This window comes from Pezoporus occidentalis, unplaced genomic scaffold (genome assembly GCF_034315485.1).
Source record: "Pezoporus occidentalis ecotype Australia unplaced genomic scaffold, CSIRO_AGI_Poc_V1 ctg604, whole genome shotgun sequence".
NCBI classification, from domain to species: domain Eukaryota; kingdom Metazoa; phylum Chordata; class Aves; order Psittaciformes; family Psittacidae; genus Pezoporus; species Pezoporus occidentalis.
Window position 1 is genome coordinate 1 of NW_026915949.1, and position 24,744 is coordinate 24,744.

The 24,744-nt window shown below is 59.7% G+C and overlaps 1 protein-coding gene across 1 annotated transcript; it reads right to left on the minus strand.

Annotated features, from left to right (window-relative positions):
- Nucleotides 1-97: 97 nt before the first annotated feature.
- LOC134174506 (eukaryotic translation initiation factor 3 subunit C-like protein) lies at nt 98-22,389 on the minus strand. The gene is made up of 9 exons (XM_062639535.1): nt 22,234-22,389; nt 20,884-20,949; nt 18,748-18,937; nt 15,861-15,986; nt 14,116-14,167; nt 11,488-11,582; nt 7,198-7,370; nt 4,663-4,813; nt 98-212 (listed from the first exon to the last, which is right to left on the minus strand). Exons 1-9 carry the CDS (start codon nt 22,386-22,388, stop codon nt 105-107), a joined length of 1,116 nt encoding a protein of 371 aa, XP_062495519.1. The 5' UTR covers nt 22,389; the 3' UTR covers nt 98-104.
- Nucleotides 22,390-24,744: the final 2,355 nt, after the last annotated feature.

The window sequence follows — 24,744 nt, forward strand, 5'->3', positions numbered from 1 at the left end:
TGCCCCATATCCCCCCCCATATCCCCCCCATCCCTGCCCCATATCCCCCCCCCATCCCCCCCCATCCCCGCCCCACAGCCGCCCCACAGCCGCCCCATAGCTCCTCACCGGTCGGTTCCCTTCTTGCCCCGCGCCTGCAGGATCTCATTGAGCTTCTTGAGCACCACGGCCGGGGTGATCTCCGTGCCCTTGGCGAACATCTTGGGCTTCTCCTGCGCCCCACACGTGGGGGGCGGACCCACAAGTTAGGGGGCCAGACCCATAAGTGACCCCATGGACCCACAAGTTATGGGGCTGGACCCCTAAGTGACCCCATGGACCCATAAGTGAGGGGGCCAGACCCGTAAGTAACCCCCATGGACCCATAAGTGACACCCACGGACCCACAAGTTATGGGGCCGGACCCACAAGTTAGGGGGCCAGACCCATAAGTGACCCCACGGACCCACAAGTTATGGGGCCAGACCCATAAGTGACCCCATGGACCCATAAGTGAAGGAGCCAGACCCATAAGTAACCCCATGGACCCACAAGTTATGGGGCCAGACCCATAAGTAACTCCATGGACCCATAAGTGATGGAACCAGACCCATAGGTGACCCCCATGGACCCATAAGTGATGGAACCAGACCCGTAAGTGACCCCTATGGACCCATAAGTGAGCCCCACGGACCCACAAGTTATGGGGCCGGACCCACAAGTTACGGGGCCAGACCCATAAGTAATCCCATGGACCCATAAGTGACCCCCACGGACCCACAAGTTATGGGGCCAGACCCATAAGTGACCCCATGGACCCACAAGTTATGGGGCTGGACCCCTAAGTGACCCCATGGACCCATAAGTGAGGGGGCCAGACCCATAAGTAACCCCATGGACCCACAAGTGACCCCCACGGACCCATAAGTGAGGGGGCCAGACCCATAGGTGACCCCCACGGACCCACAAGTTATGGGGCCGGACCCACAAGTCATGGGGCCAGACCCATAAGAGACCCCATGGACCCATAAGTGATGGAACCAGACCCATAAGTGACCCCCATGGACCCATAAGTGATGGAACCAGACCCATAAGTAACCCCCATGCACCCATAAGTGATGGAACCAGACCCATAGGTGACCCCCATGGACCCATAAGTGATGGAACCAGACCCATAAGTGACCCCCATGGACCCATAAGTAACCCCCATGGACCCAGAAGTGAGCCCCACGGACCCACAAGTGAGGGGGCCAGACCCATAAGTAACCCCATGGACCCATAAGTGAGGGGGCCAGACCCATAGGTGACCCCCATGGACCCATAAGTGAGGGAGCCAGACCCATAAGTAACCCCATGGACCCACAAGTTATGGGGCCAGACCCATAAGTGACCCCCATGGACCCACAAGTGATGGAACCAGACCCATAGGTGACCCCCATGGACCCACAAGTTACGGGGCCAGACCCATAGGTAACCCCATGGACCCACAAGTGAGCCCCACGGACCCACAAGTTATGGGGCCAGACCCATAAGTAATCCCATAGACCCATAAGTGACACCCACGGACCCACAAGTGAGGGGGCCAGACCCATAGGTGACCCCCATGGACCCATAAGTGAGGGAGCCAGACCCATAAGTGACCCCTATGGACCCATAAGTGACCCCCATAGACCCATAAGCTACCTCCACAGACCCATAAGTGACCCCGATGGACCCACAAATGAGCCCCACGGACCCACAAGGGAGGGGGCCAGACCCATAAGTGACCCCATGGACCCATAAGTGATGGAACCAGACCCATAAGTGACCCCTATGGACCCATAAGTGACCCCCATGGACCCATAAGTGACCCCCATGGACCCATAAGTGATGGAACCAGACCCATAAGTGACCCCTATGGACCCATAAGTAACCCCCATGGACCCATAAGTGATGGAACCAGACCCATAGGTGACCCCCATGGACCCATAAGTGAGGGGGCCAGACCCATAAGTAAGCCCATGGACCCATAAGTGACACCCACGGACCCAAAAATGAGGGGACCAGACCCATAAGTAACCCCCATGGACCCATAAGTGATGGAACCAGACCCATAAGTGACCCCTATAGACCCGTGACACCCATGGACCCACAAGTGATGGAACCAGACCCATAAGTAACCCCCATGGACCCATAAGTGATGGAACCAGACCCGTAAGTGACCCCTATGGACCCATAAGTGACCCCCACGGACCCACAAGTTATGGGGCCGGACCCACAAGTTACAGGGCCAGACCCATAAGTGACCCCATGGACCCATAAGTGACCCCCACGGACCCACAAGTTATGGGGCCAGACCCACAAGTTATGGGGCCAGACCCATAAGTGACCCCATGGACCCATAAGTGACCCCCACGGACCCACAAGTTATGGGGCCAGACCCACAAGTTATGGGGCCAGACCCATAAGTGACCCCATGGACCCATAAGTGACACCCACGGACCCAAAAGTGAGGGGACCAGACCCATAAGTAACCCCATGGACCCGTAAGTGACACCCACGGACCCACAAGTTATGGGGCCAGACCCATAAGTAACCCCCATGGACCCATAAGTGAGGGAACCAGACCCATAGGTGACCCCCATGGACCCATAAGTGAGGGGGCCAGACCCATAGGTAACCCCATGGACCCACAAGTGACCCCATGGACCCATAAGTGAACCCAAGGACCCACAAGTTATGGGGCCGGACCCACAAGTTATGGGGCCAGACCCATAAGTAACCCCCATGGACCCATAAGTGACACCCACGGACCCGCAAGTTATGGGGCCGGACCCACAAGTTAGGGGGCCAGACCCATAAGTGACCCCACGGACCCATAAGTAATCACATGGACCCATAAGTGACCCCCATGGGCCCATAAATGACCCCACTGGCCCCTCCCCTCCAGCCTCAAGCCCCTCCCCTCACTCCCCATTGCCCCCGCCCACCGCCATAACCCCTCCCACTCCCCCTTTAGCCCCTCCCCTCTTTCCCAATTGGCCCCTCCCCTTTCCCCCTTAGCCCCTCCCACTCCCCCTTAGCCCCTCCCCTCTTTCCCCATTGGCCCCTCCCCTTTTTCCCCCTTAACCCCTCCCACCCCCCATAACCCCTCCCCTCTCTCCCCATTGGCCCCTCCCACCCCCTCTTAGCCCCTCCCCTCTCTCCCCATTGGCCCCTCCCACTCCCCTCTTAGCCCCTCCCCTTAACCCCTCTCACTCCCCCCTTAACCCCTCCCACTCCCCCTTAGCCCCTCCCCTCTCCCCTTAGCCCCTCCCACCTCTCACCTTGACCAATGGGGCTCCTCCTTTCATCCCCTCCCTCTCCCCCCCCTTACCCCTCTTAGCCCCTCCCCTCTCTCCCCATTGGCCCCTCCCACCCCCCTTAGCCCCTCCCACCTCTCACCTTGACCAATGGGGCTCCTCCTTTCACCCTCTCCCACTCCCCCCTTAGCCCCTCCCCTCTCTCCCCATTGACCCCTCCCACCCCCCAAAACCCCTCCCCTCTCTCCCCATTGGCCCCTCCCCTTTCCCCTTTAGCCCCTCCCACCTCTCACCTTGACCAATGGGGCTCCTTCTTTCACCCTCTCCCACTCCCCCTTAGCCCCTCCCTCCCCATTACCCCCCATAACCCCTCCCCTCTCTCCCCATTAGCCCCTCCCCTTTCCCCCCTTAGCCCCTCCCACCGCTCACCTTGACCAATGGGGCTCCCTCTTCCCCCCCCCTTAGCCCCTCCCCTCTCTCCCCATTAGCCCCTCCCCTTTCCCCCCTTAGCCCCTCCCACCTCTCACCTTGACCAATGGGGCTCCTCCTTTCACCCTCTCCCACTCCCCCCTTAGCCCCTCCCCTCTCTCCCCATTGACCCCTCCCACCCCCCAAAACCCCTCCCCTCTCTCCCCATTGGCCCCTCCCCTTTCTCCCCTTAGCCCCTCCCACCTCTCACCTTGACCAATGGGGCTCCTTCTTTCACCCTCTCCCACTCCCCCTTAGCCCCTCCCTCCCCATTACCCCCCATAACCCCTCCCCTCTCTCCCCATTGGCCCCTCCCACCTCTCACCTTGACCAATGGGGCTCCTCCTTTCACCCTCTCCCACTCCCCCCTTAGCCCCTCCCCTCTCTCCCCATTGACCCCTCCCACCCCCCTTAGCCCCTCCCCTCTCTCCCCATTGGCCCCTCCCACCCCTCACCTTGACCAATGGGGCTCCCCCTTCCCCCCCCATAGCCCCTCCCCTTTCCCCCTTAGCCCCTCCCACCTCTCACCTTTACCAATGGGGCTCCCCCTTTCCCCCCCCATAGCCCCTCCCCTTTCCCCCTTAGCCCCTCCCCTCGCTCACCTTGACCAATGGGGCTCCCCCTTTCCCCCTTAGCCCCTCCCCTCTCTCCCCCTTAGCCCCTCCCACCCTTCACCTTGACCAATGGGGCTCCTCCTTTCACCCTCTCCCACTCCCCCCTTAGCCCCTCCCACCCCCCATAACCCCTCCCCTTTCTCCCCATTGGCCCCTCCCACCCCCCTTAGCCCCTCCCACCGCTCACCTTGACCAATGGGGCTCCTCCTTTCACCCTCTCCCACTCCCCCCCCTCAGGCTCCTCCCCTCTCTCCCCCTTAGCCCCTCCCCTCTCTCCCCATTGGCCCCTCCCACCCCTCTTAGCCCCTCCCACCTCTCACCTTGACCAATGGGGCTCCTCCTTTCACCCTCTCCCACTCCCCCCCCTCAGGCTCCTCCTCCTCCTCCTCGCGCCGGCTCCGTGGCGCCCTCTTGCGGCGGGGCCGCTCCCCACGGCGCCGCTCCCCGGCCCCACCGCGGCGCTCCTCGTCCCTATGGCACACATTGAGACCCCATTGAGACCCATAGAAACACATGGGGACCCATAGAGATCCATAGAGAGACATAGAGACACATAGAGACCCCATTGGGACCCATAGAGACCCATAGAGAGACATAGAGACACATAGAGACCCCATTGGGACCCATAGAGACCCATAGAGACCCATAGAGACACATAGAGAGACATTGGGACCCATAGAGACCCATAGAGAGACATTGGGACCCATAGAGAGACATTGGGACCCATAGAGACCCATAGGGAACCATAGAGACACATAGAGACCCATAGAGACCCATAGAGACCCCATAGAGACCCCATAGAGACCCCATAGAGACCCATAGAGACACATAGAGACCCCATAGAGACACATAGAGACACATGGGGACCCATAGAGACCCCATAGGGACCCATAGAGAGACATTGGGACCCATAGAGACCCATAGAGAGACATTGGGACCCATAGAGACCCATAGAGACCCATAGAGAGACATTGGGACCCATAGAGACCCATAGAGACCCCATAGAGACACATTGGGACCCATAGAGACCCATAGAGACCCCATAGAGACCCCATTGGGACCCATAGAGACACATAGAGACCCCATAGAGACACATTGGGACCCATAGAGACCCATAGAGACCCCATAGAGACACATTGGGACCCATAGAGACCCATAGAGACCCCATAGAGACACATTGGGACCCATAGAGACACATAGAGAGACATTGGGACCCATAGAGACACATTGGGACCCATAGAGACACATAGAGAGACATTGGGACCCATAGAGACACATAGAGACACATAGAGACCCATAGAGACACATAGAGACCCCATAGGGACCCATAGAGACCCATAGAGACCCATAGGGACCCATAGAGAGACCATTGCGACACACAGAGACCCATAGGGACCCATAGAGACCCATAGGGAACCATAGAGACCCATAGAGACCCCATAGGAACCCCATAGAGACACAGTAGACCCATAGAGAGACCATAGAGACCCATAGAGACCCACAGGGACCTACAGAGACCCATAGAGAGACCATTGGGACCCATAGAGACCCCATAGAGAGACCATAGAGACCCCATAGAGACACATAGAGACCCCATTGGGACCCATAGAGACCCATAGAGAGACCATAGAGACCCCACAGAGACCCACAGAGACCCCATAGGGACATATAGAGACACATTGGGACCCATAGAAACCCCACAGGAACCCATAGAGAAACACATAGGGACCCCATAGAGACACCCCGCCCTGCCCCCCTTCAGGAACCCACAGTTCTCTATGGGTCAGACCCCTTCTCCCCCATCCCCCCCATGCCCTCTTCACCCCTCCCCCTTCCCACAGCCCCCTCCCCCCCTTCAAGAACCTATAGATCAGGACTCCCCCTCCCCCATCCCCTCCCCCATCCCACCCCTCCCCCTGCCCCCTCCCCCCCCATCCCCCTTCACCCCTCCCCCCCATTTACTTCCGTCCCCCATCCCCTCCCCCTTCCCCCTCCGTTCACCCCCATTCCCCTCCCCCCTCCCCCTCATCCCCTCACCCCCATTCCCCCCCATCCCCCCCCATTTCCTCCCCCGTCCTCCATCCCCCTCCCCTCCCCCCATCCCCTCCCCCCCATCCCCCACTCCCCCTTCCCTTCACCCCCATTCCCCTCCCCCTCCCCCTCCCCTCCCCCCCATTTACTCCCGTCCCCCATCCCCTCCCCCCACTCCCCCTACCCCCCCCTTCACCCCCATTCCCCTCCCCCTCACCCCCCCCATTGCCCCCCTCCCCCCATTCCCCTCCCTCCCCCCTCCCCCCTTCACCCCCATCCCCCTTCCCCCCCTCCCTTCACCCCCCTCCCCCACTCCCCCTTCCCCCTCTCTTCACCTCCATTCCCTTCCCCCCTATCCCCTCCCGCCCATTTACTTCCCTTCCCCTCCCCCTCTTTCCCCCTTCCCCACCCCCATCCCCCCCCACTTTCCCCCATCCCCCCCTCCCCCCATCCCCTCCCCCCCATTTACTTCCTCCCCCTCCCCCCCCCATTTCCCCCCTCCCCCCATTCCCCTCCCCCATCCTCTCCCCCCCATCCTCCACTCCCCCTTCCCCATCCCCAACCCCCCCTCTTTCCCCCTCCCCCCCATCCCCTCCCCCCCCATTTACTTCCCTTCCCCCTCCCCTCCCCCTCTTTCCCCCTCCCCTCCCCTCCCCCTCTTTCCCCATCCCCCATCCCCATTCCCCCCCTCTTTCCCCCCTCCCCCCCCTCCCCCCCATTTTCTCTCCCCTCCCCCACCTCCCCTTCCCCCTCCCATCCCCCTCTTTCCCCATCCCCCACCCCCTCTTCCCCTCCCCCCCCCCCCTCCCCCCCTCCCCCCTCACCTCTTCAGGAACCTGGACGCCAGTTGCAGGCTCGGGCCCTTCCCCTCCCCCCCCTCCTCCTCCTCCTCCGAGCCCGAGCCCGAGCCCGAGGAGCCCCAACCCCCACCCGAGGCCGAGGACGACGACGGCGACGCCGAGCCCTGAATGGGGGAGGGGAGGGACGAGGGGAGGGACTTAGGGGGCAGCCCCATAGCGTGGGGACCCATAGAAACACAGCCAGAGCGGGACCCATAGATCAGACCCATAGTGACCCCCATATGCATCGGACCCATAGCGTGGGGACCCATAGAAACACAGCCAGAGCGGGACCCATAGAAACACAGCCAGAGCGGGACCCATAGATCAGACCCATAGATCAGACCCATAGATCGGACCCAGAGATCAGACCCAGAGATCAGACCCAGAGATCAGACCCAGAGATCAGACCCAGAGATGGGACCCATAGCATGGGGACCCATAGAAACACAGCCAGAGAGGGACCCATAGGTCAGACCCATAGCGGGACCCATAGAAACACAGCCAGAGATCAGACCCATAGATCAGACCCATAGATCGGACCCATAGATCAGACCCATAGATCGGACCTATAGATCGGACCCATAGATCAGACCCATAGAAACACAGCCAGAGAGGGACCCATAGATCAGACCCATAGATCGGACCCATAGAAACACAGCCAGAGCGGGACCCATAGATCAGACCCATAGATCAGACCCATAGATTGGACCCATAGACCGGACCCATAGATCGGACCCAGAGATCGAACCCATAGATCAGACCCATAGATCGGACCCATAGATCAGACCCATAGATCGGACCTATAGATCGGACCCATAGATCAGACCCATAGAAACACAGCCAGAGAGGGACCCATAGATCAGACCCATAGATCAGACCCATAGAAACACAGCCAGAGCGGGACCCATAGATCAGACCCATAGATTGGACCCATAGAAACACAGCCAGAGCGAGACCCATAGATCAGACCCATAGAAACACAGCCAGAGCGGGACCCATAGATCAGACCCATAGAAACACAGCCAGAGAGGGACCCATAGATCGGACCCATAGATCAGACCCATAGCGGGACCCATAGAAACACAGCCAGAGATCGGACCCATAGATCAGACCCATAGATCAGACCCATAGAAACACAGCCAGAGCGGGACCCATAGATCAGACCCATAGAAACACAGCCAGAGAGGGACCCATAGCTCCCACCCCACAGACCCCACCCCATAGCTTCCACCCCATAGCCCCACCCCATAGCTCCCGCCCTACAGACCCCACCCCATAGCTCCCGCCCCACAGACCCCTGCCCCACAGACCCCACCCCATAGCTCCCTGCCCCATAGCTCCCACCCCATAGCTCCCTGCCCCATAGCTCCCTGCCCCATAGCTCCCACCCCATAGCTCCCTGCCCCATAGATCCCTGCCCCATAGATCCCTGCCCCATAGCTCCCACCCCATAGATCCCGCCCCATAGATCCTGCCCCATAGCTCCCACCCCATAGATCCCTGCCCCATAGCTCCCACCCCATAGCTCCCTGCCCCATAGCCCCACACCCCACCCCATAGCCCCGCCCCATAGCTCCCTGCCCCATAGATCCCTGCCCATAGCTCCCTGCCCCATAGCTCCCGCCCCATAGCTCCCTGCCCCATAGCTCCCACCCCATAGCTCCCTCCCCATAGATCCCTGCCCCATAGCTCCCTGCCCCATAGATCCCTGCCCCATAGCTCCCTGCCCCATAGCTCCCTGCCCCATAGCTCCCACCCCATAGCTCCCGCCCCATAGCTCCCCGCCCCATAGCTCCTGCCCCATAGCTCCCTGCCCCATAGCCCCCACCCCATAGCCCCACCCCATAGCTCCCTGCCCCATAGCTCCCGCCCCATAGCCCCCACCCCATAGATCCCTGCCCCATAGCTCCCACCCCATAGCTCCCACCCCATAGCTCCCTGCCCCATAGCCCCCACCCCATAGCTCCCTGCCCCATAGCTCCCTGCCCCATAGCCCCCACCCCATAGCCCCACCCCATAGCTCCCTGCCCCATAGCTCCCGCCCCATAGCCCCCACCCCATAGATCCCTGCCCCATAGCTCCCACCCCATAGCTCCCACCCCATAGCTCCCTGCCCCATAGCCCCCACCCCATAGCTCCCTGCCCCATAGCTCCCACCCCATAGCTCCCACCCCATAGCTCCCTGCCCCATAGCTCCCTCCCCATAGCTCCCTGCCCCATAGCTCCCACCCCATAGCTCCCACCCCATAGCTCCCTGCCCCATAGCTCCCACCCCATAGCTCCCACCCCATAGCCCCACCCCATAGCTCCCACCCCATAGCTCCCTGCCCCATAGCTCCCACCCCATAGCTCCCACCCCATAGCTCCCTGCCCCATAGCTCCCACCCCATAGCTCCCACCCCATAGCTCCCTGCCCCATAGCTCCCACCCCATAGCTCCCTGCCCCATAGCTCCCTCCCCATAGCTCCCACCCCATAGCTCCCTGCCCCATAGCTTCCACCCCATAGCCCCGCCCCATAGATCCCTGCCCCATAGCTCCTGCCCCATAGCTCCCGCCCCATAGCTCCCTGCCCCATAGCTCCCGCCCCATAGCTCCCGCCCCATAGCTCCCTGCCCCATAGCTCCCGCCCCATAGCTCCTGCCCCATAGATCCCTGCCCCATAGCTCCCTGCCCCATAGCTCCCGCCCCATAGCTCCTGCCCCATAGCTCCCGCCCCATAGCTCCCTGCCCCATAGCTCCCGCCCCATAGCTCCTGCCCCATAGATCCCTGCCCCATAGCTCCCGCCCCATAGCCCCGCCCCATAGATCCCTGCCCCATAGCCCCGCCCCATAGCTCCTGCCCCATAGTTCCTGCCCCATAGCTCCCTGCCCCATAGCTCCTGCCCCATAGCTCCTGCCCCATAGCCCCCACCCCATAGCTCCCTGCCCCATAGCTCCCGCCCCATAGCTCCCGCCCCATAGCCCCCACCCCAGATCCCTGCCCCATAGCCCCACACCCCACCCCATAGCTCCCACCCCATAGCTCCTGCCCCATAGATCCCTGCCCCATAGATCCCTGCCCCATAGCTCCCACCCCATAGATCCCTGCCCCATAGATCCCGCCCCATAGCTCCCACCCCATAGATCCCTGCCCCATAGATCCCTGCCCCATAGATCCCCGCCCCATAGCTCCCACCCCATAGATCCCTGCCCCATAGATCCCTGCCCCATAGCCCCACACCCTACCCCATAGCTCCTGCCCCATAGATCCCTGCCCCATAGCTCCCACCCCATAGACCCCACCCCATAGCTCCCACCCCACAGATCCCTGCCCCATAGCTCCCTGCCCCATAGCTCCCTGCCCCATAGCTCCTGCCCCATAGCTCCCTGCCCCATAGATCCCTGCCCCATAGATCCCTGCCCCATAGATCCCTGCCCCATAGCTCCCACCCCATAGCTCCCTGCCCCATAGCTCCCGCCCCATAGCTCCTGCCCCATAGATCCCTGCCCCATAGCTCCCTGCCCCATAGCTCCCGCCCCATAGCTCCTGCCCCATAGCTCCCGCCCCATAGCTCCCTGCCCCATAGCTCCCGCCCCATAGCTCCTGCCCCATAGATCCCTGCCCCATAGCTCCCGCCCCATAGCCCCGCCCCATAGATCCCTGCCCCATAGCCCCGCCCCATAGCTCCTGCCCCATAGCTCCTGCCCCATAGCTCCCTGCCCCATAGCTCCTGCCCCATAGCTCCTGCCCCATAGCTCCTGCCCCATAGCCCCCACCCCATAGCTCCCTGCCCCATAGCTCCCGCCCCATAGCTCCCGCCCCATAGCCCCCACCCCAGATCCCTGCCCCATAGCCCCACACCCCACCCCATAGCTCCCACCCCATAGCTCCTGCCCCATAGATCCCTGCCCCATAGATCCCTGCCCCATAGCTCCCACCCCATAGATCCCTGCCCCATAGATCCCGCCCCATAGCTCCCACCCCATAGATCCCTGCCCCATAGATCCCTGCCCCATAGATCCCCGCCCCATAGCTCCCACCCCATAGATCCCTGCCCCATAGATCCCTGCCCCATAGCCCCACACCCTACCCCATAGCTCCTGCCCCATAGATCCCTGCCCCATAGCTCCCACCCCATAGACCCCACCCCATAGCTCCCACCCCACAGATCCCTGCCCCACAGACCCCACCCCATAGCTCCCTGCCCCATAGCTCCCGCCCCATAGCCCCACCCCATAGCTCCCTGCCCCATAGCTCCCACCCCATAGCTCCTGCCCCATAGATCTCTTGCCTTCAGGAAGCGGCTCCTCCCCTCCTCCCGCTTCTTGAGGAAGGCCCCGGCCTCGTCCTCATCGCCCGAGGAGGAGGAGGAGGGGGAGGAAGAGCCTGGGGGGGGGAGGGAGGGCTCAGCCCCATAGGGACCCATAGAGACCCCATAGAGACCCATAGAGACCCCATAGAGACCCATAGAGACCCCATAGAGACCCATAGAGACCCATAGGGACCCCATAGAGACCCATAGAGACCCATAGAGACCCCATAGGGACCCCATAGAGACCCATAGGGACCCATAGAGACCCCATAGGGACCCCATAGAGACCCATAGGGACCCATAGAGACCCCACAGAGGAACTCATAGAAGGACACAGATTGACCCATAGATAAGCCATAGAGTGCCCTATAGATGTGCCCCATAGAGTGACCCATAGAAGTGCCCCATAGATGTGACCCACAGAGTGACCCATAGAGAGACCCAGAGTGACCCATAGATGTGCCCCATAGTGATCCATAGATGTGACCCATAGAGTGACCCATAGAAGTGCCCCATAGAGTGACCCATACATGTGACCCATAGAGTGACCCATACATGTGACCCATAGAGTGACCCAGTGACCCATAGATGTGCCCCATAGAGTGACCCAGTGACCCACAGATGTACCCCATAGTGACCCATACATGTGACCCATAGAGTGACCCATAGATGTGCCCCATAGAGTGACCCATAGAGTGACCCATAGAGTGACTCAGAGTGACCCAGAGATGTACCCCATAGAGTGACCCATAGAGTGACCCAGTGACCCATAGATGTGCCCCATAGAGTGACCCATAGATGTGACCCATAGAGTGACCCAGTGACCCATAGATGTGCCCCATAGAGTGACCCATAGATGTGACCCATAGAGTGACCCAGTGACCCATAGATGTGCCCCATAGAGTGACCCATAGATGTGACCCATAGAGTGACCCAGTGACCCAGAGTGCCCTATAGATGTGCCCCATAGAGCGACCCATAGATTGACCCACAGATTACCCCATAGATTGACCCATAGATGTGACCCACAGAGTGCCCCATAGATGTAACCCATAAATTGCCCCATAGATTTACCCGTAGATGTGACCCATAGAGTGCCCCATAGATTGACCCATAGGTGTGCCCCATAGATGTGCCCCATAGAGTGACCCATAGATGTGACCCATAGAGTACCCCATAGATGTGACCCATAGGTGTGCCCCATAGATGTGACCCATAGTGTGCCCCACAGATGTGACCCATAGAGTACCCCATAGATGTGACCCATAGTGTGCCCCACAGATGTGACCCATAGAGTGCCCCATAGATTGACCCACAGATGTGCCCCATAGAGTACCCCACAGATGTGACCCATAGTGTGCCCCACAGATTGACCCATAGAGTACCCCATAGATGTGACCCATAGTGTGCCCCATAGATGTGACCCATAGAGTACCCCATAGATGTGACCCATAGGTGTGCCCCACAGATGTGACCCATAGCGTGCCCCATAGATGTGACCCATAGTGTGCCCCACAGATTGACCCATAGAGTACCCCATAGATGTGACCCATAGGTGTGCCCCATAGATGTGACCCATAGGTGTGCCCCACAGATGTGACCCATAGCCTGCCCCATAGATGTGACCCATAGGTGTGCCCCATAGATGTGACCCATAGCGTGCCCCATAGATGTGACCCATAGGTGTGCCCCACAGATGTGACCCATAGCCTGCCCCATAGATGTGACCCATAGGTGTGCCCCATAGATGTGACCCATAGTGCGCCCCACAGATTGACCCATAGAGTACCCCATAGATGTGACCCATAGTGTGCCCCAGATTGACCCATAGAGTACCCCATAGATGTGACCCATAGGTGTGCCCCATAGATGTGACCCATAGAGCGCCCCACAGTTGTGACCCATAGAGTACCCCATAGATGTGACCCATAGCCTGCCCCATAGATGTGACGCATAGGTATGCCCCACAGATGTGACCCATAGGTGTGCCCCATAGATGTGACCCATAGAGTACCCCATAGATGTGACCCATAGGTGTGCCCCATAGATGTGACCCATAGAGTACCCCATAGATGTGACCCATAGAGTACCCCATAGATGTGACCCATAGGTGTGCCCCATAGGTGTGACCCACAGATGTGACCCATAGGTGTGCCCCACAGATTGACCCACAGAGTACCCCATAGATGTGACCCATAGGTGTGCCCCATAGATGTGCCCCATAGAGTGACCCATAGATGTGACCCATAGAGTACCCCATAGATGTGACCCATAGTGTGCCCCACAGATTGACCCACAGAGTACCCCACAGATGTGACCCATAGGTGTGCCCCATAGATGTGACCCATAGTGTGCCCCACAGATGTGACCCATAGTGTGCCCCACAGATTGACCCATAGAGTACCCCATAGATGTGACCCATAGAGTACCCCATAGATGTGACCCATAGCGTGCCCCATAGATGTGACCCATAGTGTGCCCCATAGATGTGACCCATAGAGTACCCCATAGATGTGCCCCACAGAGTACCCTATAGATGTGACCCATAGGTGTGCCCCATAGATGTGACCCATAGCCTGCCCCATAGCGTGCCCCCCATGTTCCTACCCTCCGAGTCCCGGCTCCTCTTCTCCTCATCCTCATCCGAGAGCTCCGGGTTCTGGAAGACAGAGACCCATAGATTGACCCATAGAGCCCCATAGGGACCCATAGGGACCCCATAGAGACCCACAGAGACCCATAGGGCCCCATAGGGACCCACAGAGACCCACAGATTGAACCACAGAGCCCCATAGGGACCCATAGAGCCCCATAGGGACCCACAGAGCCCCATAGGGACCCACAGAGACCCATAGATTGACCCATAGAGCTCCATAGGGACCCACAGAGACCCATAGATTGACCCATAGAGACCCATAGGGACCCATAGCTCCATCCCCCATAGCTCCCACCCCATAGCTCCCTGCCCCATAGCACCCCATAGATCACCCCATAACCTGCCCCACAGATCACCCCATAGCCTTGCCCCATAGCTCCCACCCCATACCCCTGCCCCATATCTCCTGCCCCACATCTCCCACCCCACACCACTCCCCATAGATCCCACCCCACACCCCCGCCCCATAGATCCTGCCCCATAGATCCCCCACACACACCTCCCAGCCCGCACCTCCCACCCATAGACCCCGCCCCACACCTCCTGCCCCACACCCCCGTCCCATAGCTCCTGCCCCACAGATCCTGCCCCATACATCCCACCCCACACCTCCTGCCCCATAGCTCCCGCCTCACAGATCCTGCCCCATACATCCCGCCCCATAGATCCTGCCCCATACATCCCACCCCACACCTCCTGCCCCACATCTCCCACCCCACACCTCCCACCCCACACCCCCGCCCCACACCTCCCACCCATAGATCCCACCCCACACCTCCCACCCCACACCCCTGCCCCACACCTCCCACCCCATAGACCCCACCCCATAGATCCCGCCCCATAGCTCCGCCCCATAGCTCCCACCCCACAGATCCTGCCCCATACATCCCACCCCATAGATCCTGCCCCACAGCTCCCACCTACAGATCCCACCCCACACCTGCCACCCCATAGATCCCACCCCACACCCCTGCCCCATAGATCCCACCCCACACCTCCCACCCCACATCTCCCGCCCCACAGCCCCGCCCCATAGACCCCGCCCCATAGCTCCCACCCCCTAGACCCCGCCCCACACCTCCCACCCCACACCCCTGCCCCATACATCCCACCCCACACCTCTGCCCCATAGCTCCTGCCCCACATCCCTGCCCCATAGATCCTGCCCCATACATCCTGCCCCATAGATCCTGCCCCATAGCTCCCACCCCATAGCTCCCACCCCATAGCTCTGCCCCATAGCTCCCACCCCACAGCTCCCACCCCATAGATCCCACCCCATAGCTCCTGCCCCATAGCTCCCACCCCACACCTCCCACCCCATACATCCCACCCCCTAGACCCCACCCCATAGCTCCCTGCCCCATAGCTCCCACCCCATAGATCCCACCCCATAGCTCCCACCCCATAGCTCCCACCCCACACCTGTGCCCCATAGCTCCTGCCCCACACCTCCCACCCCATAGCTCCTGCCCCACAGCTGCCGCCCCACACCTCCCGCCCCACAGACCCCACCCCATAGCTCCCTGCCCCATAGCTCTGCCCCATAGCTCCCACCCCACATCCCTGCCCCATAGCTCCCGCCCCACATCCCCGCCCCACATCCCTGCCCCACATCCCTGCCCCATAGCTCCCACCCCATAGCTCTGCCCCATAGCTCCCGCCCCACACCCCCGCCCCATAGCCTGCCCCCCACCTGTCTGTAGGCGCCGATGAGCTCCTCGTAGTGCCGGTTGTGCTTGCGCAGCTTCTGGCGCAGGGAGCTCAGCGCCTTCGCGTTGTTCTTGTTCATGCGCTTCTTGCCCTCCTTGTCCTCCCACAGCTGCACCCAGAGACCCATAGAGAGACATTGGGACCCATAGAGACACATTGGGACCCATAGGGACCCATAGAGGGACATTGGGACCCATAGGGAACCATAGAGACACATTGGGACCCATAGAGACCCATAGAGACCCATAGAGACCCCATAGAGAGACATTGGGACCCATAGAGAGACATTGGGACCCATAGAGACCCATAGAGAGACATTGGGATCCATAGAGAGACATTGGGACCCATAGAGACCCATAGAGACCCATAGAGAGACATTGGGACCCATAGAGACACATTGGGACCCATAGAGAGACATTGGGACCCATAGAGACACATTGGGACCCATAGAGAGACATTGGGACCCATAGGGACCCATAGACACCCCGTTGGGACACATTGGGACCCATACAGACCCACAGGGAACCATTAGGACCCATAGAAACCCCATAGAGACACATACGGACACATCGGGACCCATTGAGACCCCATTGGGACCCATAGGGAACCATTGAGACCCCATAGAGACACATAGGGAACCATAGGGACACATTGGGACCCATAGAGACCCATAGAGACCCCATAGACACCCCACAGACACCCATAGACACCCCATACACACCCCATAGACCCCCTTTTTCACCCCATAGACCCTCTATATCACCCCATAGACCCCCTATATCACCCCATAGACCCTCTATATCACCCCAAAGACACCCCATACTACCCCAGAGGCCCCATAGACCCCCTTTTTCACCCCATAGACACCCACAGACACCCATAGACACCCCATAGACACCCCATAGCGCCCCATAGACACCCCATAGAGCCCCATAGACACCCCATAGACACCCCATAGAGCCCCATAGACACCCCATAGACACCCCATACCACCCCATAGACCCCCGATATCACCCCATAGACACCCCATAGCGCCCCATAGCGCCCCCCATCACCTCGGCCAGGTAGTCCTCGAGGTCGGCGAGGATGCGGATGTAGAAGCGGGGGGGCCCGTCCCGCTCCAGCACCCCCATAGAGCCCCATAGAGCCCCATAGAGCCCCATAGACACCCATAGACACCCATAGACACCCATAGACACCCATAGACACCCATAGAGCCCCATAGACACCCATAGACACCCCATAGAGACCCATAGAGACCCATAGACACCCCATAGACACCCATAGACACCCCATAGAGCCCCATAGACACCCATAGACACCCCATAGAGACCCATAGACACCCCATAGACACCCATAGACACCCCATAGAGCCCCATAGACACCCATAGACACCCCATAGAGCCCCATAGACACCCATAGACACCCCATAGAGACCCATAGACACCCCATAGACACCCATAGACACCCCATAGACACCCCATAGACACCCATAGAGACCCATAGAGCCCCATAGACACGCAATAGAGCCCCATAGACACCCCATAGACACCCATAGACACCCATAGAGCCCCATAGACACCACATAGACCCCCATAGACACCCCATAGACACCCATAGACACCCCATAGAGCCCCATAGAGACCCATAGACACCCATAGACACCCCATAGAGCCCCATAGACCCTCTATATCACCCCATAGACACCCCATAGACACCCATAGACACCCCATAGAGCCCCATAGACACCCCATAGAGACCCATAGACACCCCATAGACACCCATAGACACCCCATAGAGCCCCATAGACCCTCTATATCACCCCATAGACCCCCTTTTCCACCCCATAGACCCTCTATATCACCCCATAGACACCCCATATCACCCCATAGACACCCCATAGACCCCCATATCTCCCCATAGACACCCCATATCTGCCCCATAGCGCCCCACATCGCCCCCCATCACCTCGGCCAGGTAGTCCTCGAGGTCGGCGAGGATGCGGATGTAGAAGCGGGGGGGCCCGTCCCGCTCCAGCACCCCCATAGAGCCCCATAGAGCCCCATAGACACCCATAGACACCCCATAGACACCCCATAGACACCCCATAGACACCCATAGACACCCCTAGACACCCCATAGACACCCCATAGACACCCATAGACACCCCATAGACACCCATAGACACCCCATAGACACCCCATAGACACCCATAGACACCCATAGACACCCCATAGACACCACATAGAAACCCCATAGACACCCCATAGACCCCCATAGACACCCCATAGAGACCCATAGACACCCCATAGACACCCATAGACACCCATAGAGACCCCATAGACACCCATAGACACCACACAGACACCCATAGACACCCCATAGAGACCCATAGAGACCCCACAGACACCTAATACATCCCCATAGACACCCATAGACACCCCATAGCACCCCATAGACACCCCATAGACACCCCATATCACCCCATAGACCCTCTATATCACCCCATAGACCCCCTATATCACCCCATAGACCCCCTATATCACCCCATAGACACCCCATATCACCCCATAGACCCCCTATATCACCCCATAGACCCCCATACACCCCCTATATCACCCCACAGACCCCCTATATCACCCCATAGACCCCCTATATCACCCATAGACCCCCTATATCACCCCATAGGCACCCCATAGACCCCCATATCTCCCCATAGATACCACATATCACCCCATAGACACCCCATACCACCCCATAGACACCCCATAGACACCCCATATCACCCCATAGAACCTCTATATCACCCCATACCACCCCATAGACACCCCATAGCTGCCCCATAGCTGCCCCACATCGCCCCCCATCACCTCGGCCAGGTAGTCCTCGAGGTCGGCGAGGATGCGGATGTAGAAGCGGGGGGGCCCGTCCCGCTCCAGCACCCCCTTGGCCTTGGCGAACGCTCGCCCCAAAAGCTCGAAGTCCTCGAGGCACCGCGAAACGTCGCGGATCTTCATCGCATTGCGGATGGTGCGGATGAGCGCCGCCAGCTCCTCGAACCTGCCCCATAGCGACCCATAGCGGGACCCATAGAGACCCATAGAGACCCATAGAGACCCATAGAGACCCATAGGGACCCCATAGAGACCCATAGAGACCCATAGAGACCCATAGAGAGCCCCATAGAGCTCAGCCCCATCCCGGATCTTCATCGCATTGCGGATGGTGCGGATGAGCGCCGCCAGCTCCTCGAACCTGCCCCATAGCGACCCATAGCGGGACCCATAGAGACCCATAGAGACCCATAGAGACCCATAGAGACCCATAGAGACCCCATAGAGACCCCATAGAGACCCATAGAGACCCATAGGGACCCATAGAGACCCATAGAGACCCATAGAGACCCATAGAGACCCCATAGAGACCCATAGAGACCCATAGAGACCCATAGAGACCCCATAGAGACCCCATAGAGACCCATAGAGACCCATAGAGACCCCATAGAGACCCATAGAGACCCATAGAGACCCATAGAGACCCATAGAGACCCATAGAGACCCATAGAGAGCCCCATAGAGCTCAGCCCCATCCCGGATCTTCATCGCATTGCGGATGGTGCGGATGAGCGCCGCCAGCTCCTCGAACCTGCCCCATAGCGACCCATAGCGGGACCCATAGAGACCCATAGAGACCCATAGAGACCCATAGAGACCCATAGAGACCCATAGACACCCATAGAGACCCCATAGAGACCCATAGAGACCCATAGAGACCCCATAGAGACCCATAGAGAGCCCATAGAGGCCCATAGAGACCCATAGAGACCCATAGAGACCCCATAGAGACCCATAGAGAGCCCATAGAGACACATAGAGACCCATAGAGACCCATAGAGACCCCATAGAGACCCCATAGAGACCCATAGAGAGCCCATAGAGACCCATAGAGACCCATAGAGACCCCATAGAGACCCATAGAGAGCCCATAGAGACACATAGAGACCCATAGAGACCCCATAGAGACCCCATAGAGACCCATAGAGAGCCCATAGAGACACATAGAGACCCATAGAGACCCATAGAGACCCCATAGAGAGCCATAGAGACCCATAGAGACACATAGAGAACCATAGCGAGCCCCATAGCGACGCATACAGACCTATCAGGACCCATAGGGACCCATAGACAGACCACAGGGACCCATAGGGACTCCATAGGGACCCACAGAGAGCCCCATAGAGACGCACAGGGACCCATAGAGACCCCATAGAGAGCCCCATAGTGACCCATAGAGAGCCCATAGGGACCCATAGCAACCCATAGCGACCCATAGCGAGCCCCATAGCGACGCATAGAGACCTATCAGGACCCATAGACGGACCACAGGGACCCATAGAGAGCCCCATAGGGATGCATAGGGACCCATAGAGACCCCATAGAGAGCCCCACAGCGACCCATAGAGAGACCATAGGGACCCATAGCGACCCATAGAGACCCATAGAGAGCCATACCGAGCCCCATAGCGACGCATAGAGACCTATCAGGACCCATAGACGGACCACAGGGACCCATAGAGAGCCCCATAGGGATGCCTAGGGACCCATAGAGACCCCATAGAGAGCCCCACAGCGACCCATAGAGAGACCATAGGGACCCACAGCGACCCATAGAGACCCATAGAGAGCCCCATAGCGACGCACAGAGACCTATCAGGACCCATAGGGACCCATAGACAGACCACAGGGACCCATAGGGACCCATAGAGAGCCCCATAGCGACCCATAGAGAGACCATAGGGACCCATAGGGACCTACAGAGAGCCCCATAGAGCCCCATAGCGACCCATAGAGAGACCATAGGGACCCATAGGGCCCCATAGCGACCCATAGAGAGCCCCATAGGGACCCATAGAGCCCCCATAGGGCCCCATAGCGACCCATAGGGACCCATAGCGACCCATAGGGCCCCATAGAGCCCCATAGCGACCCCATGGCTGCCCCCCCCACCTCTTGTCCTTGGCGCTCCGCACCACGCGCTTCGTGTCCTCCTCATCCTCACTGAGCAGCAGCGGCCTATGGGGAGCAAGAGGTTGTGGGGCTGCCCCATAGAGACCCATAGGGACCCATAGAGACCCATAGGGACCCACAGAGATCCATAGATACCCATGGACACTCCATAGAGACCCCATGGAACCCCATAGAGACCCGATACAGACCCATAGAACCCCATAGAAGACATAGCGCCCCATAGAGCGCCATAGAGACCCATAGGGACCCCATAGAGCCCCATAGAGAGCCATAGGGACCCATAGAGCCCCATAGATACCCATGGACGCCCCATAGACCCCTACAGACACCCCATAGCACCCCATATACTCCTATAGACTCCCCAGAGCACCCCACAGGCACCCATAGACACCCCACAGCCCCCCCACAGACACCCCATAGCCCCTCATAGCCCCCCATATCAACCCCATAGACCCCCACAGCCACCCCATAGACCCCCATAGACACCCCATAGACACCCTATAGCCCCCCATAGCCCCCCATAGCCACCCCATAGACACCCCATATCCACCCCATAGACCCCCATAAACACCCCATATCCACCCATAGCACCCCATATCCACCCCATAGCCACCCCATAGCCCCTCATATCCCCCCCATAGCGCCCCATAGACACCCCATATCCACCCATAGCACCCCATATCCACCCCATATCCACCCCATAGCCCCCCATATCCACCCCATAGCGCCCCATAGACACCCCATATCCACCCCATAGCGCCCCATAGCCCCCCATAGACATCCCATAGCGCCCCATATCCACCCCAAAGTGCCCATAGACTCCCCATAGCCACCCCATATCCACCCCATAGACACCCCATATCCGCCCCATAGAACCCCATATCCGCCCCATAGCGCCCCATAGACACCCATAGTGCCCCATAGACACCCCGTATCCACCCCATATCCGCCCCATAGCCCCCCATAGCCCCCCACAGACACCCCATAGCCCATATCCACCCCATAGGCCCCCATATCCACCCCATAGCCCCCCATATCCGCCCCATAGCGCCCCATATCCACCCCATAGCCCCCCATATCCACCCCATAGACACCCTATACCCCCCCATAGCCCCCCCACAGACCCCCATAGACACCCCATATCCACCCCATAGCCCCGCATAGACACCCCATAGCCCCCCACAGACACCCCATAGACACCCCATAGCCCCCCATAGAGCCCCATAGACCCCCATATCCACCCCATAGGCCCCCATAGCCACCCCATAGCCCCCCATATCCACCCCATAGAACCCCATATCCGCCCCATAGCGCCCCACAGACACCCACTTGCTGTAGTTGCCCCCCGCAGGCTTTGGGGCGAGCTCGTCCCCCGAGGCCGAGGACTCGGATTCGCTGTCGGAGCCGGTGGTGAAGAAGCGCGACATGGTCCTGCTATGGGGCAGCCCCACACGTGTGACCCATAGGGACACATAGAGACACATAGAGACCCATAGGGACCCATAGAGACCCATAGAGACCCATAGGGACCCATAGAGACCCATAGGGACCCATAGAGACCCATAGGGACATGGTCCTGCTATGGGGCAGCCCCATACGTGTGACCCATAGAGACCCACAGGGACCCATAGAAACCCATACAGCCCATAGGGACCCATAGCCCCCTATAGACCCCCCATAGCCCCCCCCAGACTCCCATAGACACCCCATAGTGCTCCAGAGACCCCCACAGGCACCCACAGAACCTATAGATCCCCGTTGCACCCCATAGATCCCCATAGCCCCCCATAGGCCCCCATAGAACCCATAGCGCCCCATAGACCCCCCGTAGCCCCCCATAGACCCCCACAGGCCCCATAGAACCCATAGATCCCCATAGACCCCATAGAACCCCATAGCCCGCACAGCACCCGTACCCCCCATAGACCCCACAGACACCCTATAGCGCCCCATAGCCCCCCATAGTGCCCCACAGACCCTCATATCCACCCCATAGACCCCCATAGATACCCCATAGCGCCCCATAGACACCCCATAGCCTCCCATAGCGCTCCATAGGCCCCCATAGAACCCATATATCCCCATAGCCCCCATAGCCCGCACAGACCCCCAATAGCACCCGGAGCCCCCCACAGACCCCACACACACCCTATAGCGCCCCATAGCCCCCCATAGACATCCCATAGTGCCCCATAGACCCTCATATCCACCTCGTAGACCCCCATAGACACCCCATAGCGCCCCATAGGCCCCACAGCCCCCCATAGAGCCCCATAGGTCCCATATATCCCCATAGCCCCCATACCCCGCACAGACCCCCAATAGCACCCGTAGGACCCCACAGACCCCCACAGGCCCCCATAGAACCCCATAGCCCGCACAGGCCCCCCACAGCCCCCCATAGACCCCCATATCCACCCCATAGACACCCCACAGGCCCCCATAAAACCCACAGATCCCCATAGCACCCCATACCGCCCCACAGACACCCCATAGTGCCCCATAGACCCTCATATCCACGCCATAGACCTCCATAGCCCCCCATAGCGCCCCATAGGCCTCATAGCGCCCCATAGCCCCCCATAGCACCCATAGGCCCCCATAGACTCCCATAGCGCCCCATAGACCCGCATATCCACCCCATAGACAACCCACAGGCCCCCATAGAACCCACAGATCCCTATAGCACCCCATAGCGCCCCACAGACACTCCATAGCGCCCCATAGCGCCCCATAGACATCCTATAGGCCCCATAGCCCCCCATAGCCCCCCATAGACACCCCGCAGACCCCCATAGGACCCACAGATCCCCATAGCTCCCCATAGCACCCCACAGACACCCCACAGCAACCCATAGCGCCCCATAGACCCCCCATAGACCCCCCCATAGCACCCCATAGCCCCCCACAGAACCCCATAACGCCCCATAGCCCCCCATAGCGCCCCATAGCGCCCCACAGGCCCCCACAGACCCCCATAGAGCCCCATAGGCCCCATAGCCCCCCATAGGCCCCATAGAGCCCCATAGCGCCCCATAGACACCCCATAGCGCCCCATAGCCCCCCATAGACACCCCACAGACCCCCATAGAACCCACAGATCCCCATAGCCCCATAGCCCCCCATAGACACCCCATAGCGCCCCATAGCACCCCATAGCGCCCCATAGACACCCCTCAGCACCCCATAGGCCCCATAGCGCCCCATAGGCCCCCATAGCGCCCCATAGGTCCCCATAGAACCCATAGATCCCCACAGCACCCCATAGCGCCCCATAGACACCCATAGCGCCCCATAGACACGCCATAGCCCCCCATAGCGCCCCATAGACACCCCATAGCCCCCCATAGCCCTCATAGCGCCCTATAGACACCCCATGGCCCCCCACAAACACCCCATAGGCCCCACAGACACCCCATAGACACCCATAGAGCCCCATAGGCCCCATAGCGCCCCATAGAGACCGCATAGGCCCCATAGGGACCCCATAGAGCCCCATAGAGCCCCATAGGAACCCATAGAGCCCCATAGCGCCCCATAGAGATCCCATAGGGGCCCCATAGAGCCCCATAGGAACCCCATAGCGCCCCATAGGTCCCCACAGAACCCATAGATCCCCACAGCACCCCATAGCGCCCCATAGACACCCATAGCGCCCCATAGACACGCCATAGCCCCCCATAGCGCCCCATAGACACCCCATAGCCCCCCATAGCCCTCATAGCGCCCTATAGACACCCCATGGCCCCCCACAAACACCCCATAGGCCCCACAGACACCCCATAGACACCCATAGAGCCCCATAGGCCCCATAGCGCCCCATAGAGACCGCATAGCGCC

Coding starts and splice junctions, on each gene's coding strand:
- LOC134174506 (XM_062639535.1), bottom strand. CDS start 22,388: ATGTGTCTCTATGTGTCCCTATGGGTCACACGTGTGGGGCTGCCCCAT. Junction 20,950..22,233: donor GCGGGGGGCAACTACAGCAA/GTGGGTGTCTGT, acceptor TGCTCCCCATAG/GCCGCTGCTGCTCAGTGAGG. Junction 213..4,662: donor GAGGAGCCCCATTGGTCAAG/GTGAGAGGTGGG, acceptor TGTGGGGCGCAG/GAGAAGCCCAAGATGTTCGC.